At 39.1% G+C, this 26,632-nt stretch overlaps 1 protein-coding gene across 1 annotated transcript in view; it reads right to left on the reverse strand.

Annotated features, from left to right (window-relative positions):
* The window catches only part of F8 (coagulation factor VIII), a 272,819-nt gene extending 250,059 nt beyond the window's left edge, over nucleotides 1-22,760 (reverse strand). The window contains exon 1 of the mRNA XM_036270458.1: nucleotides 22,615-22,760. Coding sequence (XP_036126351.1) covers nucleotides 22,615-22,760 — 146 coding nt within the window. The remainder of the gene's footprint in view (nucleotides 1-22,614) is intronic.
* Nucleotides 22,761-26,632: the final 3,872 nt, after the last annotated feature.

Below are 26,632 nucleotides of genomic sequence, written 5' to 3' on the forward strand. Positions count from 1 at the left end.
TATTCCACGTATGTTAGCCTTTCCTGCCTTCAGGGCCTCAGCCAGCACTACTGTCTGAGGGCTTGCAGAGGGTTTGAGTCACTGATGTGGGATTCCCATATAACATCATGTCAGACTAGGGTACCTGCTGTAGCGAAGGATGTGATGGAGTGGGCCCATTGCCATGATATACATTGGCTTTATCATATGCTCCCCCAACCCAGAAGATTCCATATAGAGCAATGGAATGACCTCTTAAAGCACAGCTAAATATCCAGCTTGTGAGAGGCCCTTTGAAGATGGAAGGCCAATCTCCAAGGTGCTGTATATGTATTAATTCAAAGATAGTTGTGTCCCCAATGAAAAGGAACTGTGGGTTTAGAAACCTAATAATGGCAGCAAAAAAAAGCTCTACTTACCATCACTCCCCATGACCCATCTGGGAAGTCTGTGTTGCCCCTCTCTGCAGCTCTGGGCTTTGCAGTCTAGAAGGTCCCCACAGTAAAAACAAGAGTCTCATTGAATGAGAAGCCAGAGATGCCACCTGGGCAGCTGGGACTACTCATAAGTAACCAAAGGAACAGCAAGCCAGATTTGGAGCCCCAAGAGCATGATCACAAGAGAGGAGGGACACTGTCACATGGGGGACGGGCAGGAGTGTGCTACACCCAAGGGCAACCATGCTTCCTGAGGAGTACGGTGCAATGGTTACTGGGACCAGGAGAAATTGTCCTCAATACAGGTGAGGATATGGATGGTGAGTGAGTGGGGGCTGTGATGGAGAGGGGATGAGAGAGCCAGGAAAAAACTTGACCCTCACCGCTTGTGGGGAGGAGGCTGCTGGGGGATGGCCTTCAGCTGAGGTCTCTTCACAGAGCTGCCTAGCTTGGTATCAGAAGCCGAGGACCCCTCTCTTTCCCAAAGCAGCCCACATGCACTTCCCAGGACAAGCCATGGCCCCTTCCCAAGATAGCCAGTGCTTAATGACTAAACAGTGCAGAGATATAAAGGCCTGGTTATGCTGGCCCCATTTGGGAGAACTCAGAAGGGTCATTCCAGTTCCAGAGCTCCCTGTAGGGCTGGCCTGCACTGCAGCCCAGCTTCTCCCTCTGCCCATCCCTGCTTCTTCCCTGTCCTTCCTTTCCCTCCCCAGTTCTGGTCCTCAGAACACTCTAAATAAACGTTCTGCACATTAATCTCTGTCTCACAATATGCTTCCAGGGAACACAACCAGTGATAATAATTCATATTTAAACGTACTCTAATTTCATCCATCTCTGAACATTTCCATGGCACTAACCTTGGAATAGACCTACATGGTTTTTAGTCATTTAACAATATTTCTTAATGCCTATATCATTGTGTGCATCCCTCCCTTCAGTCCATTTGTCTCATCTCATGGCTACTTTTGAGACTTATGTCATTCCAAACTTATTAACTCATCCCTACTTTGTTCCTTTTCCTCTTTTTCCATTTTGTCTCCTAAGTTCTGCTGAGTCTACCCTGCCCAGTTTCTCCAGTTTCCATAGGTTTCTAACAAGACTCAGATCCATGTCCAAAGATAGGTATTTTGACATACACTAGCACAGTTTAATATTTCTAACTAAAATGAAAATATAAGACACACAGAAAATGTTTACTAGAGCAAGAGCTTGGAAAAGCAGAGGGGGAACAGGATCAAGAGTACACAGAAATATGGTTTTCTGCTTCTGAGGGAAGAGTGAAAAAACAGAACTTAGATGAAGAAACAAGGTTGTGAGGCAGAGAAACAGGAGGCTTAGGCGTAGGTTCAGAGTAGGACTCTTTATTCAAAGGAACATACTAGACATTCCTATGAGCATTAGCACCATCCAGGTTTGAGGTTCAGTTCAGAGATGAGCCTATACAGGACTATATATCTCTCCAGCCTGAGATATTTTTCATTAGAGTGAATATTTTTTACTGGAACAATAACACGTGATTTATGTGCCTGTCTCAGTTTCAGGGTAATCTGCACAGTAAGTGACAAAATGTTCCAGGATTTACAGGTTTTACTCCCTCCTAACTTTTGTGGGATTTTTGTTTGTGCATTTCCTTTGGGATTTAATATTTAAATCTTGCCAAATATATTTGGCAACAATGTCCTTGACAAGAACTGTTCTTTCACATTTTATCTAACACCCATCAGAAGACCTATTCTATTTTCTGACCCTTGCTTAGAAGAAGTTGAGCAGCTGCAGGAACAGATAATATAAAACTGAATTTCCCCAGATGTTTATTTCAAACCTTGGCAGAAGTTGTCAGGATGTGTAAAGAGTCAGCTTATCCTGTTAATCAGTATCAAAATAATCTAGACTATAAAATGGTATCATCAAAATAAAAATTCTATCAACTTTTTCTTGGTAACTGCATGTGATCGCCTGCACAACAGAAAGCTAGATAACAAATAAGTCATTTTCTCCATTCAATTCAATTTTACACTCAGAGTATTTATTCAGTATGCCTCAGGTTGCATGTTAGATGGAAACTACAAAACAAATCACAATGAATTAAGTACTGTTATCTCAATATTAGTTTCTTTTTTTTAATTTTTAATCCTCACCCGAGGATATTTTTCTATTTATCATCAGATAGAATGGGAGGGAGGAAGGGAGAAAGAAAGAGAGTCAGAAACATCAATGTGCAAGAGACACATTGATTGGTTACCTCCCACATGACCCGATCAGGGCCGGGGATGAACCACAGCCAAGGTATGTGCCCTTTACCAGAATAGAACCCGAGACCCTTTGGTCTGCGGGCTGAAGCTCTAACTGCTGAGCAAAACCAGCCAGGGCTCAATATTAGTTTTTAACAAGACCAACATCAATGGGTATGTGTCTAAATGTTCAGTTAGATACCAGGCTATTTACCATCTAGGCTTCTACTTCTGAGTCATTAACATTACACAACTTCTGGCTATATAAACTATAGAAAGAACTTATATCCCTTCCTCATACCATATGTATACAGTGAGATACCACTACACAGTGATTAAAATGATGAAAATTAAATACTGGCAACATCAAATGTTGTCCAGGATGTGTTGAAACTGGCACTTTCACGAATTGTTGGTGGGAGTATAAAATAGTACAACTGTTCCAAAAATCTGTTGGCAGTTCCTTATAAAGTTAAACATGCATTTATCATATGATTCAGCAACTTCACTTCTAGATATTTAACTAAAATAAATGAAAACAAATGTTCACACAAAAACTTGTATAGAAATGTTCATAGCAGGTTTATTTATATTAGTCCCCAAACCAGAAACACTCCAAAGGTCCATGTGACAGTGAATGGATATTCAAATTATAATATATCCCCATAATGGAGCAGCAATCATCAATAAAAAAGATAGAACTACTTCATGCAACAACCTGGATGAATTTCTAAATCATGAGGCTGAAGTTAAAAAGTCAGACACTGAAGAGTGCATACTATATGATTCTACCAATATAAAATTTTTGAAAAGTCAAAAATGAGTCTGTGATTCCAGAAAGCAGCGTGTTGCATGAAGCCTGGTCAGGGTAGAAACACTCAGTGAAAAGTTGCAGAATGGTTGATGTAAATGTTCTATATGTTGATTAGGGTGGTGGTTATGTAACGTATATGCATTTGTGAAAACTTACCAAACTGCACATTTAAAATCTGTGCATTTCAGTGTATATAAATTATACCTGTGTTAAGCAAAATTTTGTCCCTCATGACCTTTGCCCTTTGGTGTTATGTCCATAAATATGTTACATGGCAAAAAACACACAACACCTTTGCAGATGGATTTATGGTTGCTAATTAGTTGACCTTGAGAGGGGAGATTATTTGAGTGGGCCCAATGTAATCACAAAGGTTCTTAAAAATAAAAGAGGAAGGCCCTGGTTGTTTTGGCTCAGTGGTTAGAGTGTCGACCCATGGACCAATGAGTCGTGGATTTGATTCCAGTCAAGGGCATGTACCTCAGTTGTGGTTCATCTCCGGCCCTGGTTGGGGTCGTGTGGGAGGCAACAAGTTGATATTCAAATTATGATATATTCCCATAATGGAGCAGTAATCATCAATAAAAAAGATAGAACTACTTCATACGACAACCTGCATGAATTTCCAAATCATGACGCTGAAGTTAAAGTCAGACACTGAAGAGTGTATACTATATGATTCTACCAATATAAAAGTTTTGAAGAGTCAAAAATAAGTCTATGATTCCAGAAAGCAGCGTGTTGCATGATGTTTCTCTCTTGCCCTTTCTCTCTATCTCTCTCTCTCCCTCCCACTCTCTCTGATGATAAATGGGAAAATATCCTCAAGTGAGGATTAAATAAATAGAAAAGGGAGGCCGAAAAGGTCAGAGGGATGCAGTGGAAATTTAAGTCAGACAGATTCAAAGCACGATAAAGACTTGATGCACTTTGCTAGTTTGAGGATGGAGGGCGCTACATGGAAACTGAAAAAAAGAACTGAATTCTAAATAAGCCTGGAAGTGGACTCTCCTCAGAGCCACCGATAAAGAACACAGTCCTATCAACACTTTGATTTTGGCCTTGTATGATCCTGAGCAGAGTACCCAGTCATGCCCACCTGGATTTCTGATCCACTGAAACAGTGAGATAATAAATGGGTTTTCTTGCAAGTTTCCAAGTTTGAGATAATTTGTTACACAGCAATAGGAAACTAATAGAATACTCAAAATTGGGCTAAATATTAAAAATAACTTGACAATCAAATAAAAAATTCAATTAAAATTATGCTTCTAAATGAAATCAGAGGATGTTTTATATTATACTGAAAACAATGAAAAGAAAACTCTTCATACCATAACCTATGGAATATGGAAAAGTTGTTCTCAGAGAAAAACATGTAGCATTAAGAGCCTTCACTATTTTTAAAAAGGGACAAAAAGAAAAAAGAACATATTTTTTTCCTAAGGTATTAGAAAAATACAACACGATAAACCAAAAGAAACTAAGAAGAGATCATTGATAAGGATATAATCTAAAAAATAAATTAAATATTAAAAAATAACAAGGAAGCTTTGGCCAGGTGGCTCAGTTGGTTGGAGAGTTGTCCCATACGCCAAAATGTTGCAGGTTTGATTCCTGGTCAGGGTGCATACTAGAGGCAACAAATCAATGTTTCTATCTCACATCATTCTCTCTCTCTCTCTCTCTCTCTCTCTCTCTCTCTCTCTCTCCCCTCCCTTCCTCTCTCTCTAAAAATCAATAGAAAACATAACCTTGGGTGAGGATTTAAAAAATAATAATAACCAGGAAGAACATAGAAATCCAATAGCTCATTTTTTTAAAAGACCAACATCAACAACAAAATAGACAAATTCCTCACAAACTTATTCATCAATACAAGATAAATAGTAAAGATATAAGAATTTAAGAATGAGAAAGGGCACATAACTACAGATAATGTGAAGTAAAGGAATCATGAGAGAGTGCTATTTGCAACGCGGTGGCAGCAAAGTTGAAAAATAAAGGAAATGATTTCCTGGAAAGGAATAAAATTATTAAAGCTGACTCAAAGAAAGTTGAAACTTGATTTGACTAATTATCATAGAAGAGCCTGAAGAGATAACTAAAGATATTACAAAAGTCACTTACACCAAATGAATTCATAACTGAGTCTTATCTAACTTTTAAACAACAGATAATTCTAATATTATTTTAGCTATTCCAGGCAATAGAAAAAGAGGGAGTGTAGTACTCATCAATTTATTTGATAAACTCAATAAAATTTAATACTAAATCTAATAAGAATAGTAAAAAATAAAGCTATAGATCAATTCCACATAATAAAGGGATACTATATCTAAAGAAATACTAGTACATAGACCCGAGCAATAATAAAATTATATGAACATTAGATTGTACTCCAAGAATGTAAGAGCATTCAATGTCAGGAAATCTATTACCAATCTGTTTGTCCATCCACATATTCAAAAGTGAAATAAAGGTGATGCTAAACGCTGATAAAACATTTCCAATAAAAAAATTTATGGCAAAAAGATGGCAGCGGGCAGAACCAGAGGGAGGGTGAGTGTGTGAGTGAACTAGTGTGTGAGAGTGTGAGTGGACGTGAAGGTGGATGACCAAACTCATGCAGTGCAGAAAAGCAGAGCAGAAGGTTCCTGTGCTGTGGACGGAAGCAGCCAGCAACCACGGTAAGCAGCTCTTCAGGGCACTTCTCCCTGCACCACTGGAAGGTCCCACCATTTTGGAAGATTCCGGGTCTTCCTGGGGAGGACGCAGTGGGAGCAGCTAGGGCCCAGCAACCTGAGTCCACCAATCCACCTGGCACCATTGGACCAGTGGACACCCGGTGTCAACACAAACCAGTGTACAGTAGTGGAGCTGCCAAGGTGCCGGTTGTAGAAGCTGAAAACAGCTGGGAGCCCAGCACCATTCCATACAGTAGCAACCTGATCAGAGTTGAGATATACCCCCAGCAACAGAGGCTCAGGAGCAGAATCCATCCCCAGGCAACAGAAGCACAGACCAGCAGTTGAGACCTATCTCCAAAAACTACAGTAAGGACTGAGCAAGAGCCGAGCCCCATGGGGCATCAGCACTCCCCAGCCAACAGTGGTGGGATCTGGGGCTCCATAGAGGCCTGTGCTACCCAGCAGCCCACAAGAGCGGAGGGAAGTCAGAGCCTGAAATGGACTGGTGCGATTCAGCTGCCCACGGGACCTGCAGGGTGTGGGGGCACCAGAGAGGCCTGTGCAACCCAGCAGCCCACAAGATAGGCATAGAGCTGGATCTCTAAAGGAACTGTGCGATTCAGCTGCCCACGGTACGAGCAGGGAGCACAGCTTCAACAGGGCCTGAGCTGTACAGCTACAGGTGACACCAGCAACCAGCTGGGAACACAGCTCCAGAGGGGCCCATGTGATCCAGCAGCAGCACCTACCAGAACACACCAATACCAGCTCCCAGTAGTCAATCTTCCAGGATCCACAGCAGGAAAAAGGTGACATGCAACAAAACAGTCTAGGAGGCACAGTAGCCTTATTTGATGTTTGGATGAGCTGCATACACATCCAAACATTCCTCAACAGGTCTAGAGCTACCAGACGGCTAACATGGGGAAACAAAGAAACAACACCCAAAGGAAAGAAATAGAGGAATCACCAGAAAAGGAACTACAGGAAATGGAGGACAGCAACTTGTGAGGCAAAGAATTCAAAGCAATAATTTTAAGGGTGCTCAAACAATTTGGTGAGAACTACAAGCAACTTAATAAGAATTATGAAGAGCTCACTGGGAACTATGTTAGCTTAAAAAACAGGTAGAAGCTATGCATAAAAATCAAGAGGAAATAAAGAATGACATAGCTGTTATAAAATATAATTTAGAAGGGTTCAATAGTAGATTAAAAGAAGCTGAAGACAGAATCAGTGACATAGAAGACAAGGTAGAGAAAATACCCAAATAGAGCAGCAAATGGAAAAACAATTTAAAAACCAGGAGGAAAGTTTAAGGGAGCTGTAGGACAATACAAAACGTAACAACATTTGTATTATGAGTATACCGGAAGGAGAAGAAACAGAGAAAGGAAAGAAGAAACTGTTTGAAGAAATAATGACAGAAAACGTCCCTAAACTGGTGAAGAAAAAGTCACACAAGTCCAGGAAACACAGAGAGTTCCAAGCAAGATGAACCCCAGAAGACCCACTGCTAGAAACATCATAATAAAAATGGCAAACATTAAAAACAAAGAAAAAAAATCTTAAAGGGAGCAAGAGAGAGACAAAAAGTTACCTACAAGGGCGCTCCCATTAGACTGTCAGCTGATTTCGCAATAGAAATGCTGCAGGCCAGAAGGGAGTGGCACGAAGGGTACAAAGCAATGCAAGGCAAGGGTCTGAATCCAAGACTACTTTATCCAGCAAGGCTATCATTCAAAATTGAAGGAGAAGCCCTGGCCGGTTTGGCTCAGCGGTTAGAGCGTCGGCCTGCGGTCCGGAGAGACCCGGGTTCAGTTCCCGCTAAGGGCGCGTACTTCGGTTGCAGTTTGTCCCCGGCCCTGGTTGGTCGTGCGGGTGGCAGCCACTCGATGTGTCCCTTCACGTCGATGTTTCTAACTCTCTCTCTCTCCCTCCCACTCTATCTGTACAAAAAATGGAAAAATATCCTCGGGTGGAGGATAAAAAAAAAAAAAAAAAAAAAAAATTGAAGGAGAAATAAAGAGCTTCACTGATAAAAAAAAAAAAAAAAAAAAAAAAAGCTAAAGGATTGTACCAGCACCAAACCAGCACTGCAAGAAATGCTGAAGGGACTGTTGTAAGAAGACAAAGAAACAGAGAGACAGATAGATAGAGAGGGAGAGAGAGAGAGGAACACAGGCATAAAATTCAAATGGCAACTAATAACTATCTATCAATAATTACCTTAAATGTAAATGGCTTAAATGCTCCAATCATAGGGTAGCTGATTGGATAAGAAAACATGACCCATATATATGCTGTCTACAAGAGACCCACCCCACAACAAAAGACTCACACAGGATGAAAGTGAAGGGATGAAAAAAATTTCCAAGCAAACGGAAATGAAAAAAAAGCTGGTGTAGCAATACTCATATCTGAGAAAACAGACGTCAAAACAAGGGCCATAATTAGACAGAGAAGGTCACTACATAATATTAAAAGGAGCAATCGAACAAGAGGAAATAACCCTGGTAAACATATATGCACCAAATACGGGAACACCAAAACATATTAAAAATCTTCTGGAGGACTTCAAGGGAGAGAACAATAGCAACACAGTCATAGTGGGTGACACTGACATCACTGGATAGATCCTCTAGACAAAAAATTAAAAAAGAACATAGAGTCCTTACAAGACAAACTAGATCAGTTGGACTTAATTGATATATATATATATACATATATATATATATATATTTTTTTTTTTGGTACGTGCCCCTAGTGGGAACCGAACTCAGGACCCTCTGGTCCACAGGCTGATGCTCCAACCACTGGCCAGGCCGACGCTCCAACCGCTGAGCCAAACCAGCCAGGGCGGACTTAATTGATATTTACAAAACATTTCACCCCAAAGAAGCAGAATATACATTCTTCTCAAGTGCACATGGGGAATTCTCAAAGATAGACCACATGTTAGGACCCAAATTAAGTCTCTACAAATTCAAAAAAATTTAAATCATATCAAGCATCTTCTCATATCCCAGTGGCATGAAACTAGAACTCAATTACAATAAAACACACGCAAAAAACATTCAACCACTTAAAGCTAAAGCATGTTATTAAACAACGAATGGGTTACTAACGAGATCAAGAAAGAAATTTAAAATTTTCTAGAAACCAATGAAAATGAACACACAAAATTTATGGGACACAGCAAAAGCAGTTCTGAGAGGGAAGTTCAGAGCACTATAGGCCGACCTCAAGAAACAAGAAAAATTTCTATTGACTTTCTAACACTACAACTTAAAGAACTAAAAAGTAAACAAGAAGAAAAACCCAGACCTAGTAAGAGGAAGGAAATAGTAAAGGTCAGAGCAGAAATAAACAACATAGAGACTAAAAAAAAACAATTCAAAAGATCAATGAAACAAAAAGCTGGTTCTTTGAAAAGATAAACAAGATTGATGGACTTTTAGCCACACTCACCAAGAAACAAAAACAGAGAAACCAGATAAACAAAATCAGAAATGAAAGAGGAGAAGTAACAACTGACACCACAGAAATACAAAGGATCATAAAAACATACTATGAACAATTATACGCCAACAAATTGGACAATCTAGAAGAAATGGACAAATTTTTAGAAACACACAGCCTCCCAAAACTAAACTAGGAAGAGATAGAAAAACTTGAACAAGACAATAACAACAAAGAAAATTGAAGATGTAGGAGAAAAAATGGCGGCGGAGTGAACGAAAGCTACACAGACCGTCTCCCAGAACCAAACTGGAATTACAACTATAACACAGACAAATCGACGGGAAAAACCAACAGAAAAGCAGCTTGCGAGGACCATACACCGAGGGACACTGACCCCATCCGGTAGGCTTGCGAAGGCGAGACGAGGGCTGTGAGCCCACGGTCGGCAGCTCGGCAGCGGCCTTAGCTAGGAGAAGCGCCCTCGTGTTACACTCCCAGGTGGCTCCACAGCTCAGAGCCGGGGCAGAGGCTGAAACAGCCACAGCCACTCACCTTGGACTCTGGCAGAGGGAGGGCAGACTGGACTGGAGCTGTGTCGGGACACTCGGGACCTGGAGAGCGCTCAGAGCTTTGGCTGGGTGCAGCCACGAAGGACGGTGGACATATTGCTCCTTCCCAGGGCTCTGAAAGAGGCAAAACCCCTCCCTCGGAGATCCAACCCCACCCTGTGGGCCATTGAAGTGCTAATTGAGGCTCACTAGACCAGCATCTGCCCCACCCTCGGGAAAATCCTCTTGTGCTAAGCACCTGAGGGAGCTTTTCAATCAACTGACAACCCAAAACTCATCAAGTAACCTAGACTGCTAGCCTCCAGGCAAAAAGCTAGAGGATAACAGTACCTTTCCTGGGCTGGCAACTTTAACCAGGAAAGTAATACTTGACAGTGGTGTTCAACGTGGGTCCTCCCTCGCTTATCTAAACACAGGAGAGGGAGCCACAAACAGCAGAACAACAACACCCACAGGGAGAACTTGACAGGCTCCAAAGCCCACAGTGATAGCCAAAATGGTGAAACACAGAAACAGAAGCCAAATGAAAGAGCAAGACACCTCCACTGAAGATGAGATCAATGTGGAGTAATTAGGCATGTTAACAGAGCTAGAATTCAGAGCCATGATCTTGAGGAAGCTGAACAACATGAGTAAGGACATAGAGACACTGAAAATAAGCCAATTGAAAATTAAAAACCAACAAGAAGAAATAAAAAATGACATATCAGAAATGAAAAACACATTGGAAGGTTTAAAAAGCAGAGAAGAGGAGGCTGAGGATCGGATCAGTGAATTAGAAGACAGGGTAGAAAAAATCAACCAATCAGAAAAACAAAAGGAAAACACTATTAAAAAACAGGAAGACAGCTTAAGAGAACTATGGGACAACTGGAAAAGTAATAATATTCGCATCATAGGAGTCCCCGAAGAAGAAGAAAATGAGCAAGGGATAGAGAATATATTCAAAAAAATAGTGAGAGAAAACTTCCCTAATTTGGTAAGGAAGAAGGCATTCAAGTTCAAGAAGCACAGAGAGTCCCAAGTAAGAAGAACCCAAACAGGCCCACACCAAGACACATAGTAATTAAAATGCCACAAATTAAAGACAAAGAGAGAATCCTAAAAGCAGCAAGAGATAAGCAACAGGTGACCTACAAAGGGAACCCCATAAGGCTCTCAGCTGACTTCTCACAAGAAACACTACAGGCCAGAAGGAATGGCATGAAGTAATCAAAGTCATGAAAAACAAGAATCTGAATCCAAGACTTCTCTACCTAGCAAGGCTATCATTCAAAATAGAAGATCAAATAAAGAGCTTCCCAGACAAAAAAAGGCTAAGGGAATACATTAGCACCAAACCAGCACTGCAAGAAATGTTAAAAGGACTGCTGTAATTAGCAGTAGAAATGGGAAGAAAAATAGAACCACACTAAACAAAAATGGCAATAAATAAATACATATCAATAATCACCTTAAACGTAAATGGATTGAATGCTCCCATAAAAAGACACAGTGTAGCTCATTGGATAAGAAAGCATGACTCATCTATATGTTGTTTACAAGAGACCCACCTCTCAACAAAAGACTCACATAGGTTGAAAGTGAAGGGATGGAAAAAAATTTTCCAAGCAAATGGAAAGCAAAAAAAAGCTGGGGTAGCAATTCTCATATCTGAAAAAATAGATTTCAAAATGAAGACCATAACTAGAGAAAAAGACGGCCACTACATAATATTGAAAGGATCTATCCAACAGGAAGATATAACCTTGATAAACATATATGCACCCAATATAGGAGCACCAAAATATATTAAAAATCTTCTGGAGGACTTCCAAGGAGAAATCGACAACAATACAATCATAGCAGGGGACTTCAACACTCCGTTGACAGCACTGGATAGATCCTCTAGGCAAAAAATTAGCAAGGAAACAGAGACTCTAAATGAAGCACTAGACCAAATGGATTTAATAGATATCTACAGAGAATTACACCCCAAAATGACAGAATACACATTCTTCTCAAGTGCACATGGGACATTCTCAAAGATAGACCACATGATAGGACACAAACTAAATCTCTACAAGTTCAAGAAGATTGAAATCATATCAAGCATCTTCTCAGATCACAATGGCATGAAACTAGAAATCAATTGCAACAAGAACATGCAAAGACATTTGAACACATGGAGGCTAAATAGCATGTTATTAAACAATGAATGGGTCACCGAGGAGATCAAGGAAGAAATTAAAAACTTCCTGGAAACCAATGAAAATGAACACACAACAACACAAAATCTATGGGATGCAGCGAAAGCAGTTCTGAGAGGGAAGTTCATAGCACTACAGGCCTACCTCAAAAAACAAGAAAAATTTCTAATTGACTGTCTAACCTCACAACTTAAAGAATTAGAAAGCAAACAAAAAGAAAACCCCAGAGAAGGTAGAAGGAAGGAAATAGTAAAGATCAGAGCAGAAATAAATGACATAGAGACCAAAAAAACAATTCAAAGGATCAATGAAACAAAGAGCTGGTTTTTCGAAAAGATAAACAAGATTGATGGACCCTTAGCTAGACTCACCAAGAAACAAAGAGAGAGAACCCAAAGACACAAAATCAGAAATGAAAGAGAAGTAACAACCAACACCACGAAAATACAAAAGATCATTAACAACTACTATGAACAACTATATGGCAACAAATTCGACAATCTAAGCGAAATGGACAAATTTCTAGAAACACACAGTCTCTCAAAACTATTCCCGGAAGAGATAGAAAACTTGAACAGACCAATAACAACTAAGGAAATTGAAGAGGTAATCAAGACTCTCCCAGCAAACAAAAGCCCAGGCCCAGATGGCTTCACGGGGGAGTTTTACCGAACATGCAAAAAAGTACTAACACCCATTCTCCTCAAACTATTTCAAAAAATTCAAGAAGAAGGAAGACTTCCAAACACGTTCTATGAGGCCAGCATAATTCTAATTCCAAAACCAGAAAAAGACACTACGAAGAAAGAAAACTACAGGCCAATATCCCTGATGAACATAGACACCAAAATCCTGAACAAAATATTAGCAAATCGGATCCAGAAATACATCAAAAAAATTATTCACCATGACCAAGTGGGATTCATCCCAGGGATGCAAGGCTGGTACAATATTCGCAAATCAATAATGTGATACACCACATAAACAAAATGAAGAATAAAAACCACATGATCATATCAATAGATGCTGAAAAAGCATTCGACAAAATCCAGCATCCATTTCTGATAAAAACGCTCAGCAATGTAGGAATAGAGGGATCATATCTCGACATAATAAAGGCCATATATGAAAGACCTACAGCCAACATCATACTCAATGGACAGAAACTAAAAACATTCCCATTAATAACAGGAACAAGACAGGGATGTCCACTTTCGCCACTCTTATTTAACATAGTACTGGAAGTCTTAGCCACAGCAATCAGACATGAAGAAAAAATAAAAGGGATCCAAATTGGAAAGGAGGAAGTGAAACTGTCATTATTTGCAGATGACACGATATTATACATAGAAAACCCTAAAGACTCCATCACAAATCTACTATACTTAAGAAATGAATTTGGCAAAGTAGCAGGATACAAAATTAACGTCAAGAAATTGACGGCATTCTTGTACACCAATGATGAACTCACAGAAAGAGAAACTGAAAAAACAATCCCATTTACCATTGTGCCAAAAAAATTACGATACCTAGGAATAAACTTAACCAAAGAAGTAAAGGACCTATTTGGAGAAAACTACAGGTCATTGAAAAAAGAAATAGAGGAAGATATAAAAAAGTGGAAGCGCATACCTTGTTCATGGATTGGAAGAATTAACATCATTAAAATGTCCATACTACCCAAAGCAATCTATAGATTCAATGCAATCCCCATCAAAATACCAACGACATATTTCATAGAACTAGAACAAATACTTCAAAAGTTCATATGGAACCAAAAAAGACCCCGAATAGCCGCAGCAAACTTGAAAAAAAAGAACAAAGTAGGTGGGATCACAATACCAGATATCAGGTTATACTACAAAGCGACTGTAACCAAACAGCCTGGTTCTGGCACAAGAACAGGCATATAGACCAGTGGAACAGAACTGAAAACCCAGAAATGGACCCAAGGCAATACGCTCAATTAATATTTGACATAGGTGGCAAGAGCATACAGTGGAGTAAAGACAGCCTCTTCAATAAATGGTGTTGGGAAAATTGGACAGCTACATGCAAAAAAATGAAACTAGACCATCAACTTACACCGTACACCAAAATAAACTCAAAATGGATAAAAGACCTAAATGTGACCCGTGAATCCATAAAAATTCTAGAAGAAAATGTAGGCAACAAAATTTCAAACATCATACGGAGCAGAATTTTCACTGATACATCACCTAAGGCAACAGAAATAAAGGAGAAAATGAACACATGGGACTACATCAAACTCAAAAGCTTCTGCACAGCAAAAGAAACAATCATCAAAATGGAAAGGCAACCCACTGTATGGGAGAACATCATTGCCAATGATGTATCAGATAAGGGGTTAATTTCCAATATATATAGAGTGCTCATACAACTCCACAAAAGGAAGACAAAGAACCCAATTAAAAAATGGGCAGAGGAGCTGAACAGACACCTCTCCAAACAGGACATACAAATGGCTAAGAGACATATGAAGAAATGCTCAACATCACTAATCATCAGAGAGATGCAAATTAAAACAACAATGAGGTATCACCTCACACCTGTGAGAATGGCCGCCATCAACAAATCATCAAACAAGTGTTGGCGAGGGTGTGGAGAAAAGGGGACTCTTATACACTGCTGGTGGGAATGCAGACTGGTGCAGCCGCTATGGAAAACAATATGGTGCTACCTCAAAAAATTAAAAATTGAACTTCCATTTGACCCAGTGATCCCACTGCTGGGAATATACCCTAAGAAGCCTGAAACACCAATCAGGAAGAATATATGTACCCCAATGTTCATAGCAGCACTATTTACAATAGCTAAAATCTGGAAACAGCCCAAGTGTCCACCAGTAGACGAATGGATAAAAAAGCTGTGGTACATATACACAATGGAGTACTATGCAGCGGTAAGAAAGAAAGATCTCTTATCCTTTGAGACGACATGGAGGGACCTGGAAAGTATTATCCTAAGTGAAAGAAGCCAAGCAGAAAAAGACAAATACCACATGATTTCACTTATATACGGAATATAATGAACATAACAGTGTGAGGAATACAGTAGACCCAGACACATGGAAGTAGGACACAGACTGACATCCCTCAGAAGAGGGGATGGGGGTGGGGGGGTGGGAAGAGATAAACCTCAGAACTTATATGCATGTATGCATGACCAATGGACATGGACAACTAAGCCGGGGACAGGCTGGAGGGGGGGTGGGGTGGGGGGTGCCAATGGGGTAAAAAGGAAAAATATCTGTAACAAAGAAATAAATAAAAAATTCATCAAAAAAAAAAAAAAAGAAAAGAAAAAGAAAATTGAAGATGTAATGAAGAAATTCTTAGCAAACAAAAGCCCATGCCCAGGTGGCTTCATGGGGGAGTTTCACCAAACATTCAAAGAAGAACTAAAAGCCATTCTCCTGAAACTATTTTTAAAAATCCAAGAATATGAAACACTTTCAAACTCATTTTATGAGGCCAGGGTAATCCTAAATTCAAAACCGGATAAAGACACTACAAAGAAAAAATACTGCAGGCCAATATTCGTGATGAATACAGATCCCAAAATCCTTAACAAAATATTAGCAAATCAAATCCAGCAATACATCAAAAAAGTATTCATCATGACCAAGTGGGTTTCATTCCAGGGATGCAAGGATGGTACAATATTCACAAATCAATAAATATGATACACCACATAAACAAAAGGAAAGGTAAAAACCATATGATCATATCAATAGATGCTGAAAAAACATTCGACAGAATCCAGCACCCATTTTTGATAAAAATGCTCAGCAACATGGGAATAGAGGGATCATATCTCAACATAATAAAGGCCATATATGAAAGACCTACAGCCAACATCATACTCAATGGGCAAAAACTAAAAGCATTTCCCCTAAGAACAGGAACAAGAAAAGGATTCCCATTTTTGCCACTCTTATTTAACATAGTACTGGAAGCCTTAGCCACAGCAATTAGACATGAAGAAAAAATAAAAGGGATCCAAATTGGAAAGGAGGAAGTGAAACTCATTATTTGCAGATGACATGATATTGTGCATAGAAAACCCTAAAGACTCCATCAAAAATCTACTAGACTTAATAAATGAATTTGGCAAAGTAGCAGGATACAAAATTAATGTCAAGAAATCAATGGCATCCTTATACACCAATGATGAAATCACAGAAAGAGAAACTAAAAAGACATTCCTATTTACCATTTCAGCAAAAAAATTAAGACACCTAAGAATAAACTTAACCAACAAAGTAAAGGACCTCTTCACAGAAAGCTACAAGTCACTGAAAGAAAAAAATAGGGGAAGATATAAAAAAGTGCAAGCACATACCTTGTTCATGGATTGGAATAATTAACATCATTAAAATGTCCATACTGCCCAAAGCAATCTATAGATTCAATGCAATCCCCATCAAAATATCAATGACATACTTCATAGAACTAGAATAAACTCTCCAAAAGTTTATATGGAACCAAAAAAGACCCCAAGTAGCCACAGCAATTTTGAAAAAGAAGAACAAAGTAGGAGGGATCACATTTCAGGTTATACCAGATTTCAGGTTATACTACAAAGCCACTGTAATCAAAACAGCTTGATGTTGGCAAAAGAACACGCAGATAGATCAATGGAACAGAATAGAGAACCCAGAAATGGATCCAAGACATTATGCTCAATTAATAGTTGACAAAGGTGGCAAGAGCATACAGTGGAGTCAAGACAGTCTGTTCAATAAATGTTGTTGGGAAAATTCGACAGCTACCTGCAAAAAAATGAAGCTAGAACACCAACTTACACCATGCATGAGAATAAACTCAAAATGGATAAAAGACTTAAATGTAACTCGTGAATCCATAAAAATCTAGAAGAAAATGTAGGCAACAAAATCTCAGACATACGCAGCAGAATTTTCACTGACACAACACCTAAGGCAACAGAAACAAAGGAAAAACTGAACACATGGGACTATATCAAACTAAAAAGCTTCTGCACAGCAAAAGAAACAACCATCAAAATGAAAAAAGATCCCACTATATGAGAGATGATAATCGCCAAAGATGCATCAGATAAGGGGTTAATTTCCAAAATATATAGAGTGCTCATACAACTAAAAAAAACGAAGACAAATAACCCAATTAAAAAATGGGCAGAGCACCTAAATAGATACCTCTCCAAAAAATCCAAGAGACATATGAAGAAATGCTCAACATCACTAATCATCAGAGAGATGCAAATTAGAACAACTATGAGGTATCAACTCACACCTGTCAGCATGGCCCCCATAAACAAATCATCAGGCAACAAGTATTGACGAGGGTGTGGAGAAAAGGGGACTCTAGTACACTGCTGGTGGAAATGCAGACTGGTGCAGCCACTGTGGAAAACAATATGGTGTTACCTCAAAAGGTTAAAAATCGAACTGCCATTTGACCCAGTGATCCCACTTCTAGGAATATACCCTAAGAAACCTGAAATACCAATCAGGAACAATATATGTACCCCCATGTTCATAGCAGCACTATTTACAATAGCTAAGATCTGGAAACAACCCAGGTGTCCATCAGTAGATGAGTGGATTAAAAGGCTGTAGTACATGTACACAATGGAATACTATGCAGCTGTAAGAAAGAAAAATCTCTTATCCTATGAGATGGCATGGAAGGACCTGGAGAATATTATGCTAAGCGAAACAAGCCAAGCCGAGAAAGACAAATATCACACGATGTCACTTATTTGTGGAATATAATGAACCAAACAAACTGCTGAACAAAATTAACCCAGACACATGGAGGTGGGGTACAGACTGACAAGCCTCAGAGGAGGGGGGTTTTGTGGAAGAAGAGATAAACTACAGAACTTACATGCATGTATGCATGACCAATGAACATAGACAACAAAGCTGGGGATGGGGTGAGGGGGAAGGGGAGAAGGGTGTCAATGAGGGAAAATGAGAAACATCTGTAACAAAAACAAATTAATAAAAAAATAAATAAATAAATTTATGGCAAACAGGAATAGAAGTAGCAAAGTCTGAAAAACAAACAGCAAATGCTATTCTAAAAAGCAAAATATTAAGGCTATTTCAATTATATAACGGCATAGACAGGATTGCTCACTTTCACCACTATTACTTAACATTTTATTGTATTTTCTAATAAATTCAATAAGAAGAGAAGAAATTGGCTATGAACACTGGAAAAGAGCTAAAATCTGTCTCATTTTGCTCATTTTGGATATGATTCAATACCCTAGAGACTCTAGAGTAGAATTATTAAGAAAATTCAGTGAAGTAGGTAGATTCAAGATGAATATACACAAACAGATAGCTTTTCTGTATTCTGATCATAAATATCAAGAAATGGAAATAGGAGAAAACAATTTATTTTTTTATTATTTTTTTTTATCCTCACCCAAGGACATTTTTCCATTTTTTGTTCAGGTAGAGTGGGAGGGAGAGAGAGGAAGAGAGAGAGAGTGAGAAACATCAACGTGAAAGGGACACATCGAGTGGTTGCCACCCGCACGATCCAACCAGGGCCGGGGACAAACTGCAACCAAGGCACGTGCCCTTAGTGGGAACTGAACCCGGGTCTCTGGACCACAGGCCGACACTCTAACCTCTGAGCCAAACCGGCCAGGGCGAAAACAATTTATTAACAACAGCAACACATAAAATGCATAGTGTTAAATGTAATAATTAAAATTTTATATTATTAAATTTAATGGATAAATTTAATAAAATTCAAGTTAGAGTCATAACAGGATTTGGCTGTTTTTGATTGGAAAACATTTTTACATTTTTTTTTTTATCCTCACCCGAGGACATTTTTACACTGTTTGTTCAGACAGAGCGGGAGGAGAGAGAGGAAGAGAGAGAGAGAAACATCGATGCGAAAGGGACACATCGAGCGGCCGCCACCCGCACTACCAACCAGGGCTGGGGACAAACTGCAACCAAGGCACACGCCCTCAGCGGGAACTGAACCCGGGCCTCTCCGGACCGCAGGCCAACGCTCCAACCGCTGAGCCAAACCGGCCAGGGCCATTTTTACATGGAAGAATAAAATGCCTAAAAAATGCAAAAAAAAAAAAAAGTACAAAAAGAACAGCAATGATTGATTTCACTTTCCAGATATTAGAAGATATTATAGACCTACTGTAATCAAATAAATATGATATTGACATAGGAAGATAAAATTAGATCAGTGACCCAGCATAATGAATCCAGAAATAGATACTAATATATATGATGAGTCTTTTATTTTTTTATTTTTTTTTTATCCTCACCCGAGGACACTTTTTCCATTTTTTGTACAGATAGAGCGGGAGGGAGAGAGAGGAAGGGAGAGAGAGAGAGAAACATCGACGTGAAGGGACACATCGAGTGGCTGCCACCCGCACGACCAACCAGGGCCGGGGACAAACTGCAACCGAGGTACGTGCCCTTAGCGGGAACCGAACCTGGGTCTCTCCGGACCGCAGGCTGACGCTCTAACCGCTGAGCCAAACTGGCCAGGGCATGATGAGTCTTTTATATGATGAATATGCGTATTCAAACCAGTGTCAAGATATGTTATTTGATAAATGGTACCATTGCAACAGGCCATTGATCTGGATGGAAATAAAACTAGTCAGATCCCACTTTCATACCATACACAAAAATAATTATCAGATGAATTGAAGCCATAAATGTAATAAGTAAAACGGTGATTTCTGTTGCAAGAAAATCTGAAAGCATACACATACAATCTTGATGTGCAGAAAACATTTTTAGACAACACTGGCAATTCTGAAGCTATGAAAGAATAGGTAGATATATTTGACTATAAAAATTAAAAACTTTTTTTGGTAAAGTTATAAATAAAGTCAATAACAAAGAATTAAAATTTGTATTAATGAAAGGGTTCTCATAATTTTTAAAAATATAAAAGCCCAAAGTAAAATGAGCAAAATTTAAATGCAATAGCCAACAAGCATTTGAAAAGATGCTCAACCTCTTCAGAAATAAAAGGAACACAATTAAAGTAATGATGTAATATCACTCTATACCTACTAGATTGGCAAACGTTAAAAAGCAAGACAAGCCCTGACCAGTTTGGCTCAGTGGTTACAGCATCAGCCTGCGGATCAAAGGGTTCTATTCCTGGTCAAGGGCAAGAACCTGGGTTGCAGGTTTGATCCATGCCCCAGTTGGGGTTGTACAGGAGGCAACCAATCAATGTGTCCCTCACATGGAAGTTTCTCTCTCTCTCTCTCACCCCCTCCCTTCCACTCTATCTAAAAATCAATGGAGCCCTGTCCGGTTTGGCTCAGCAGTTGGAGTGTTGGCCTGCAGACCAGAGAGTCCCGGGTTCGGTTCCCGCTAGGGGCACATACCAAAAATAAATAAATAAATAAATAAATAAACAAACAAACAAGCAAGAAAAAAAAAAGAAGAAAGATTAAAAAAATAAATAAATAAAAATCAATGGAAACTTCAAAGGAGGGGGTGAGGGGAAGGAAGAGATAAACCAAAAACTTATGCATATAAGCATAACCAATGGACATAGACAACAATGCTGGGGGGGGGGGCGCGGGAACGGGAAGAAGGTGTCAAGGGGGGAAATAGGAGAAACATCTGTAACAAAAATAAATTAATTACATTTTTAAAAAAGGAAAAAAATAAAAAACATAATAAAAATCAATGGAAAAATATCCTTGGGTAAGGATTAACAAACAAACAAAAAAAGGTAAAACTTATTGCTGACATGAATGCAAGGAGAAGGCCATTTTCATACACTTAATGGTAGAAATGTTTGAAAAGTTCTGGCCTTTTTGGAAATTAAAACTAAAAAGGAAATATTACCTTCATTCTGGCAATATCACTCTCGAGAATCTGTCCCATAGGAATAAAAGCACCACTACGTAATGAGATAGCCTATAATGGCCCAAAAAACTGGAATAATATTGAATATTACATGTCCATTAAAAAGAACATATTGAAGTTATGCCAAATAACTTGGACAAAATTCTACTAAGTGTTAATGAGCAAGAAAAGTGTAATATCCTATTTTTGTAAAAACAAACAAAAACCCAATGACTAAGAAAACCTTTATTTGCCTATATACGTATATGTGTGTGTGCATAAATATTATACTAGGGTTACCTGGTTGAGGATAAGCAAGAAGGAAGCTAATGTAGAGGGAGCGTGAAGAGCAAAACAGAAAACAAAAATGACTATAAAGTATGTATGATATGACCACATTTAATACTTACATTGCCACTATATAAGTATTGAGTTTAAATTTTTATAATAAACATTTAAAGAAAAAAAAACAGAACTTAAAATAACTGATTTCAGCAGTCAACTTAATAAGCAAAAAATAGACCAACAAAATAAACCAAAGGAATTTAGAGGAATGAAATAACAGAAGTAAAAGCAGAAATCGATAGAACCAAAAGATGGTTCCTGACAAGATCAGTAAAGAACTGAGAAAGTTTCTGGAAATATTATTTTTAAGAGAGGGAAAGATAATATACACAATATAATCATGATATAACTACAGACACAGAATAGTCTAACAATATCACAAGACTATTATGTAACTTGATACAAATACATTATCAAATGCAGGGATAATTGCTTTATATATATATAACCAAATTTGACTGAAGAAGAGGTAGACAAATCTGAATAAATCGATGACCATAGACAATATTGAAAATATTATGTAATACTACTTCCCCAAAATGTACCAGGTCCCCCAAAAGATGAAAGCTTGTGAATTCATAGCTCATACTATCCTTACACCAAAATTGGGCAGCGATCAAAACCACACCACATACACACACAATAGAACTAGACACTAACCTTGTGTGTAATATTGATGGGATCTCATTGCTCTACTCTCTATGGAAGCTTTATTCTCTCTCTTATGCCCCTTGCCTCTTTGCCCTTTCTCTACTCCTTCCTCTAGTTTCCAGAGTGGCAGCATGCGACAATAAGATTCAATGGACAAAACACAACAAATAGGTCAGATCTATGAAAAGGATTGGCACTCAGCATTTGTGTCAATAGTACAGATGCATAAATGCCTTACCTGGAAATGCTTTTTCAGGGCTTAACTAGCATCACAGTCATTTTAACCTGATGTCTGCACCTTCCTCCTGCCAGAGTCACATCCCCACAACCCTGGTCAGACCCTATAAAACATGCCTTTACCTTGTATCCACATGGAGATCACTGAGCAGTTCACTTTGCCTGTAGTCCCAGAACAGTTCAACTGCGCCCAGGTAGTATCTTCTGGTGGCACTAAAGTTGACCGGCAAAAGGCACAGAAAGAAGCAGATAGAGAGCTCTATTTGCATGGCTGTTATGGCTAGGAAATGTTCAACTGGAGAAATTATTTTCTCTGAAATATCTTTGGCTCCCAAGAGAAAAAAAGGTAAATTTTCTATGATTTGGCAGAAAGTCCCAAAAGTTATGCAGAGAAATATAGGGAACTTTACCTGCTGCATGTGACAGCAGCAGCACTAAACAGTAAGAGATAGGATTGCTTCCCTTTTGGCAGTGGGAAGCAGCCACAGGAAGAACTGAATAGGAAAAGGGAGGCTGAGCTAAAGCTTAACCCATTCACCTCTGAGAGCAGTAGGGGCACAGGAATACTGCTTTAATCAGGACCTTTAAGAAAAGGAAGAGAGGAAGGGGGAGGTCAAGGTGAAGAGGAGCTTTAATTTGTACTCATATTCCTAGCGTACTCTAACCCTCTTCCTTAGCAGCAGCAGAGTAACCAGTATCCTAATAGCCTCCCTTCTTCTACCCTTGTCCTTCACATGGCCACCACTAAGGGTCTTTTTAATATAAAGCAGTTCCTGTCACTCCTTTGCTCAGAACTCTCCACTGGCTTCTGACCTCACTTGGAGTAAGATCCTAGTCTCTACCAGGGCTTAGAACATCTGCCATGATCTGCACATCCGTTCCTCTGCCCCCTGTGTTCTCACCTCACCCTGGCTACTGACCTCTTGCTCTTCCTTAAAATACAAAGCAAACTCTTGTGCCTAGAACTTAGCCCTCTCTATTTCCTCTACCTGAAACACCTTTCCTCCAGATCTCCATGCATTTCCACTCCCACAACTCCTTCAAGTCTTGGCTCAAATCTTGCCTTCCCAATGAGCTCAAATACAGACCACATTTACATGGTAAGCTTTCTACCCACACTGGCACTATTGATATCCCTCCTGGATTCATTTTTATATACAGCACTTGTTAGGACTTACACAGCAATATAATTCCTAACAGCCATTTTGTAAGCTTCCCTGCCACAGGAGAACAAAGACCAAACTTCCCACCATAGGAGAACTGGCCGGACAGGAAATGCCAGACACCAGGAATCAAACCATATAAGGAACTAAAACTGCCAAAGAAGCACCCAATCGCACATCCACATTTCTGTAGACCCAACCCTCCTGCCCAAACCTACCAACCAAGACCCCAAAACCCACTAATGACAAAAACTTCCCACTAGTGGACACATATAAGGACGAAACTCCAGCTCCTAGGGACTGCCATTATAGATTCAATACCCCATGGCTCAGTGCTGTGTAACCCTTCCCTTTGGATGTCCCCATCCCCCATCCCCTTTTCTTTTTTTTTTTTTTGGACTGAGGAAAATAATATCCCATGGATTTGAGGAGCAGGAGTAACACAATCCCGAAGTTGACTACAAATAAACAAGAACAGACAGGAGGATGGATGGCATTCAAATGCAGTGTCATATGATGGTAGGATGACTTTCAAGGGTCGCAAGGGTTGCAGCGGTGGAGGTAGCAGTGCCAGGAGAAGCATTCTAGCTGGCTGTTAACACAGTGTGGCCTCAATGTAGCTTCTCATGCCTGATTCTCCAGACTTCTGTGAGCTAGGTGATAACCTTGCAGTAAATCCCTTTCCTGCTGAAATTAATCAGCCTCGGTTTCTGTTACTTGAATCCAGAGTCCTGACTGATAATCACATTTTGTTGGAAACATCCTCAAGTCATTTCTTTTTTTTTTTTTATTGTTGAAAGTATTAAAGATCTCCCCCTTTTTTTTCCACTGACGCTCTCCTTCCCACTCCCAACCCCCATACTGCCTTCCTCAGCCTACTGTGTGTAATGATTGGTTGTGTATATATGCATATAAGTTCTTTGGCTTATCTCTTCCCACCCCTCCCACGCCCCAAACAGAGGTTTGTCAGTCTGTTCCCTACTTCCATGATTCTGGATATCTTTTGGTGGACAGCTTATTTTGTTCATTATGCTCCACAAATAAGTGAGATTATGTGGTACTAGTCTTTCTCTGACTAGCTTATTAGCATAATACTCTCCAGGTCCCTCCATATTGTCTCCAAGGGTAAGAGATCTCTCTTTCTTATAGCTGCATAGTATTCCATTGTGTCTATGTACCACAGCTTTTTTATCCACTCATCCACTGATAGGCACTTGGGCTGTTTGCAGATCTTAGCTATTGTAAATAGTGCTGCTATGAACATAGGGGTACATATATTCTTCCTGATTGGTGCTTCAGGCTTCTTAGGATATATTCTAAGAAGTGGAATCACTGGGTCAAATGGCAGTTCAATTTTAATTTTTTTGAGGAAACACCATATTGTTTTCCATAGTGGCTGCACCAGTCTGCATTCCCACCAGCAGTGTGCTAGGGTACCCTTTTCTCCACATCCTCACCAGCACTTGTTGTTTGAGGATTTGTTGATGGCCACCATTCTGGCAGGTGTAAGGTGATACCGCATAGTCATTATAATTTTTATTTCTCTAATGATTGGAGATGATGAGCATTTTTTTTCATATGTCTCCTGGCCTTTTGTATGTCCTGTTTGGAGAAGTATCTATTCAGTTCCTCTGCCCATTTTTTAATTGGATTGATTGTCTTTCTATTGTTGCGTTGCTTGAATACTCTATATATTTTAGATATTAACCCCTTATCCAATGTATCGTTGGCAAATAAGTTCTCCCAGAGAGTGGGTTCTCTTTTAATATTGACGCTGACTTCTTATGCCATGCAGAAGCTTTTAAGTTTGATGTAGTCCCATTTATTAATATTTTCCTTTGTTTCTCTTGCCTTAGGTGATGTATCAGTGAAAATTCCACTGCATATGATGTCTGAGATTTTTTTACCTACCATTTTCTTCTAGAAATTTTATGCTTTCACAGGTTACATTTAAGTCTTTTATCCATTTTGAGTTTATTCCTGTGTATGGTGTCAGTTGGTGATGTAGTTTTATTTATTTATTTATGTATTTATTTATTTATGTATTCATTTATTTATTTATTTATTTGCATATAGCTCTCCAATTTTCCCAGCACCATTTATTGAAGAAACTATCTTTTCTCCACTGTATGCTCTTGCCTCCTTTGTCAAATATTAATTATCCATACTGTCTTGGGTAAATATCTGGGTTCTCTGTTCTGTTCCATTGATCTATATGTCTGTTCTTGTGCCAGTACTAGGCTCTTTTGATTATGATGGCTTTGTAGTATAATTCGATATCTGGTATTGTGATCGCTCTAATTTGGTTCTTCTTTTTCAAAATTTCTGTGGCTATTCAGGGTCTTTTATGGTTCCATATGAATTTTCAGAGTGTTTTTTCTAGATCTAAATATGCTATTGGTACATTAATAGGGATTTCATTGAATCTGTAGATTGCTTTGGGTAGTATGGACATTTTACTGATATTGATTTTTCTGATTGATGAACATGGTATATGTTTCTACATTTTTTATCTTCTTCTATTTAGTTTTTAAATGTCCGGTAGTTTTCTGAGAACAGGTCTTTTACCTCCTTGGTTAAGTTTATTCCTAGGTGTTTTCTTTTTTGTTGTTGTTGCGGTGCTAAATGGGATTGTTTTGTTTTGTTTCCCTTTCAGAGTGTTCATTATTGGTGTATAAGAATGCCATTGATTTCTGGATGTTAATTTTGTATCCTGCTACTTTGCCAAATTCATTTATTAAGTCTAGTAGATTTTTGATGGAGTCTTTGGGGTTTTCTATGTACAATATCATGTCATCTGAAAATAGTGACAGTTTCACTTCCTCCTTTCCAATTTGGATCCCCTTTATTTTTCTTCATGTCTAATTGCTGTGGCTAAGACTTCCAGTACTATGTTAAATAAGACTGGTGAAAGTGGGCATCCCTGTCTTGCTCCTGTTCTTAAGGGAAATGCTTTTAGTTTTTGCCCATTGCGTATG

The sequence above is a fragment of the Molossus molossus genome, unplaced genomic scaffold, assembly GCF_014108415.1.
Source record: "Molossus molossus isolate mMolMol1 unplaced genomic scaffold, mMolMol1.p scaffold_m16_p_2, whole genome shotgun sequence".
Lineage (NCBI taxonomy): Eukaryota > Metazoa > Chordata > Mammalia > Chiroptera > Molossidae > Molossus > Molossus molossus.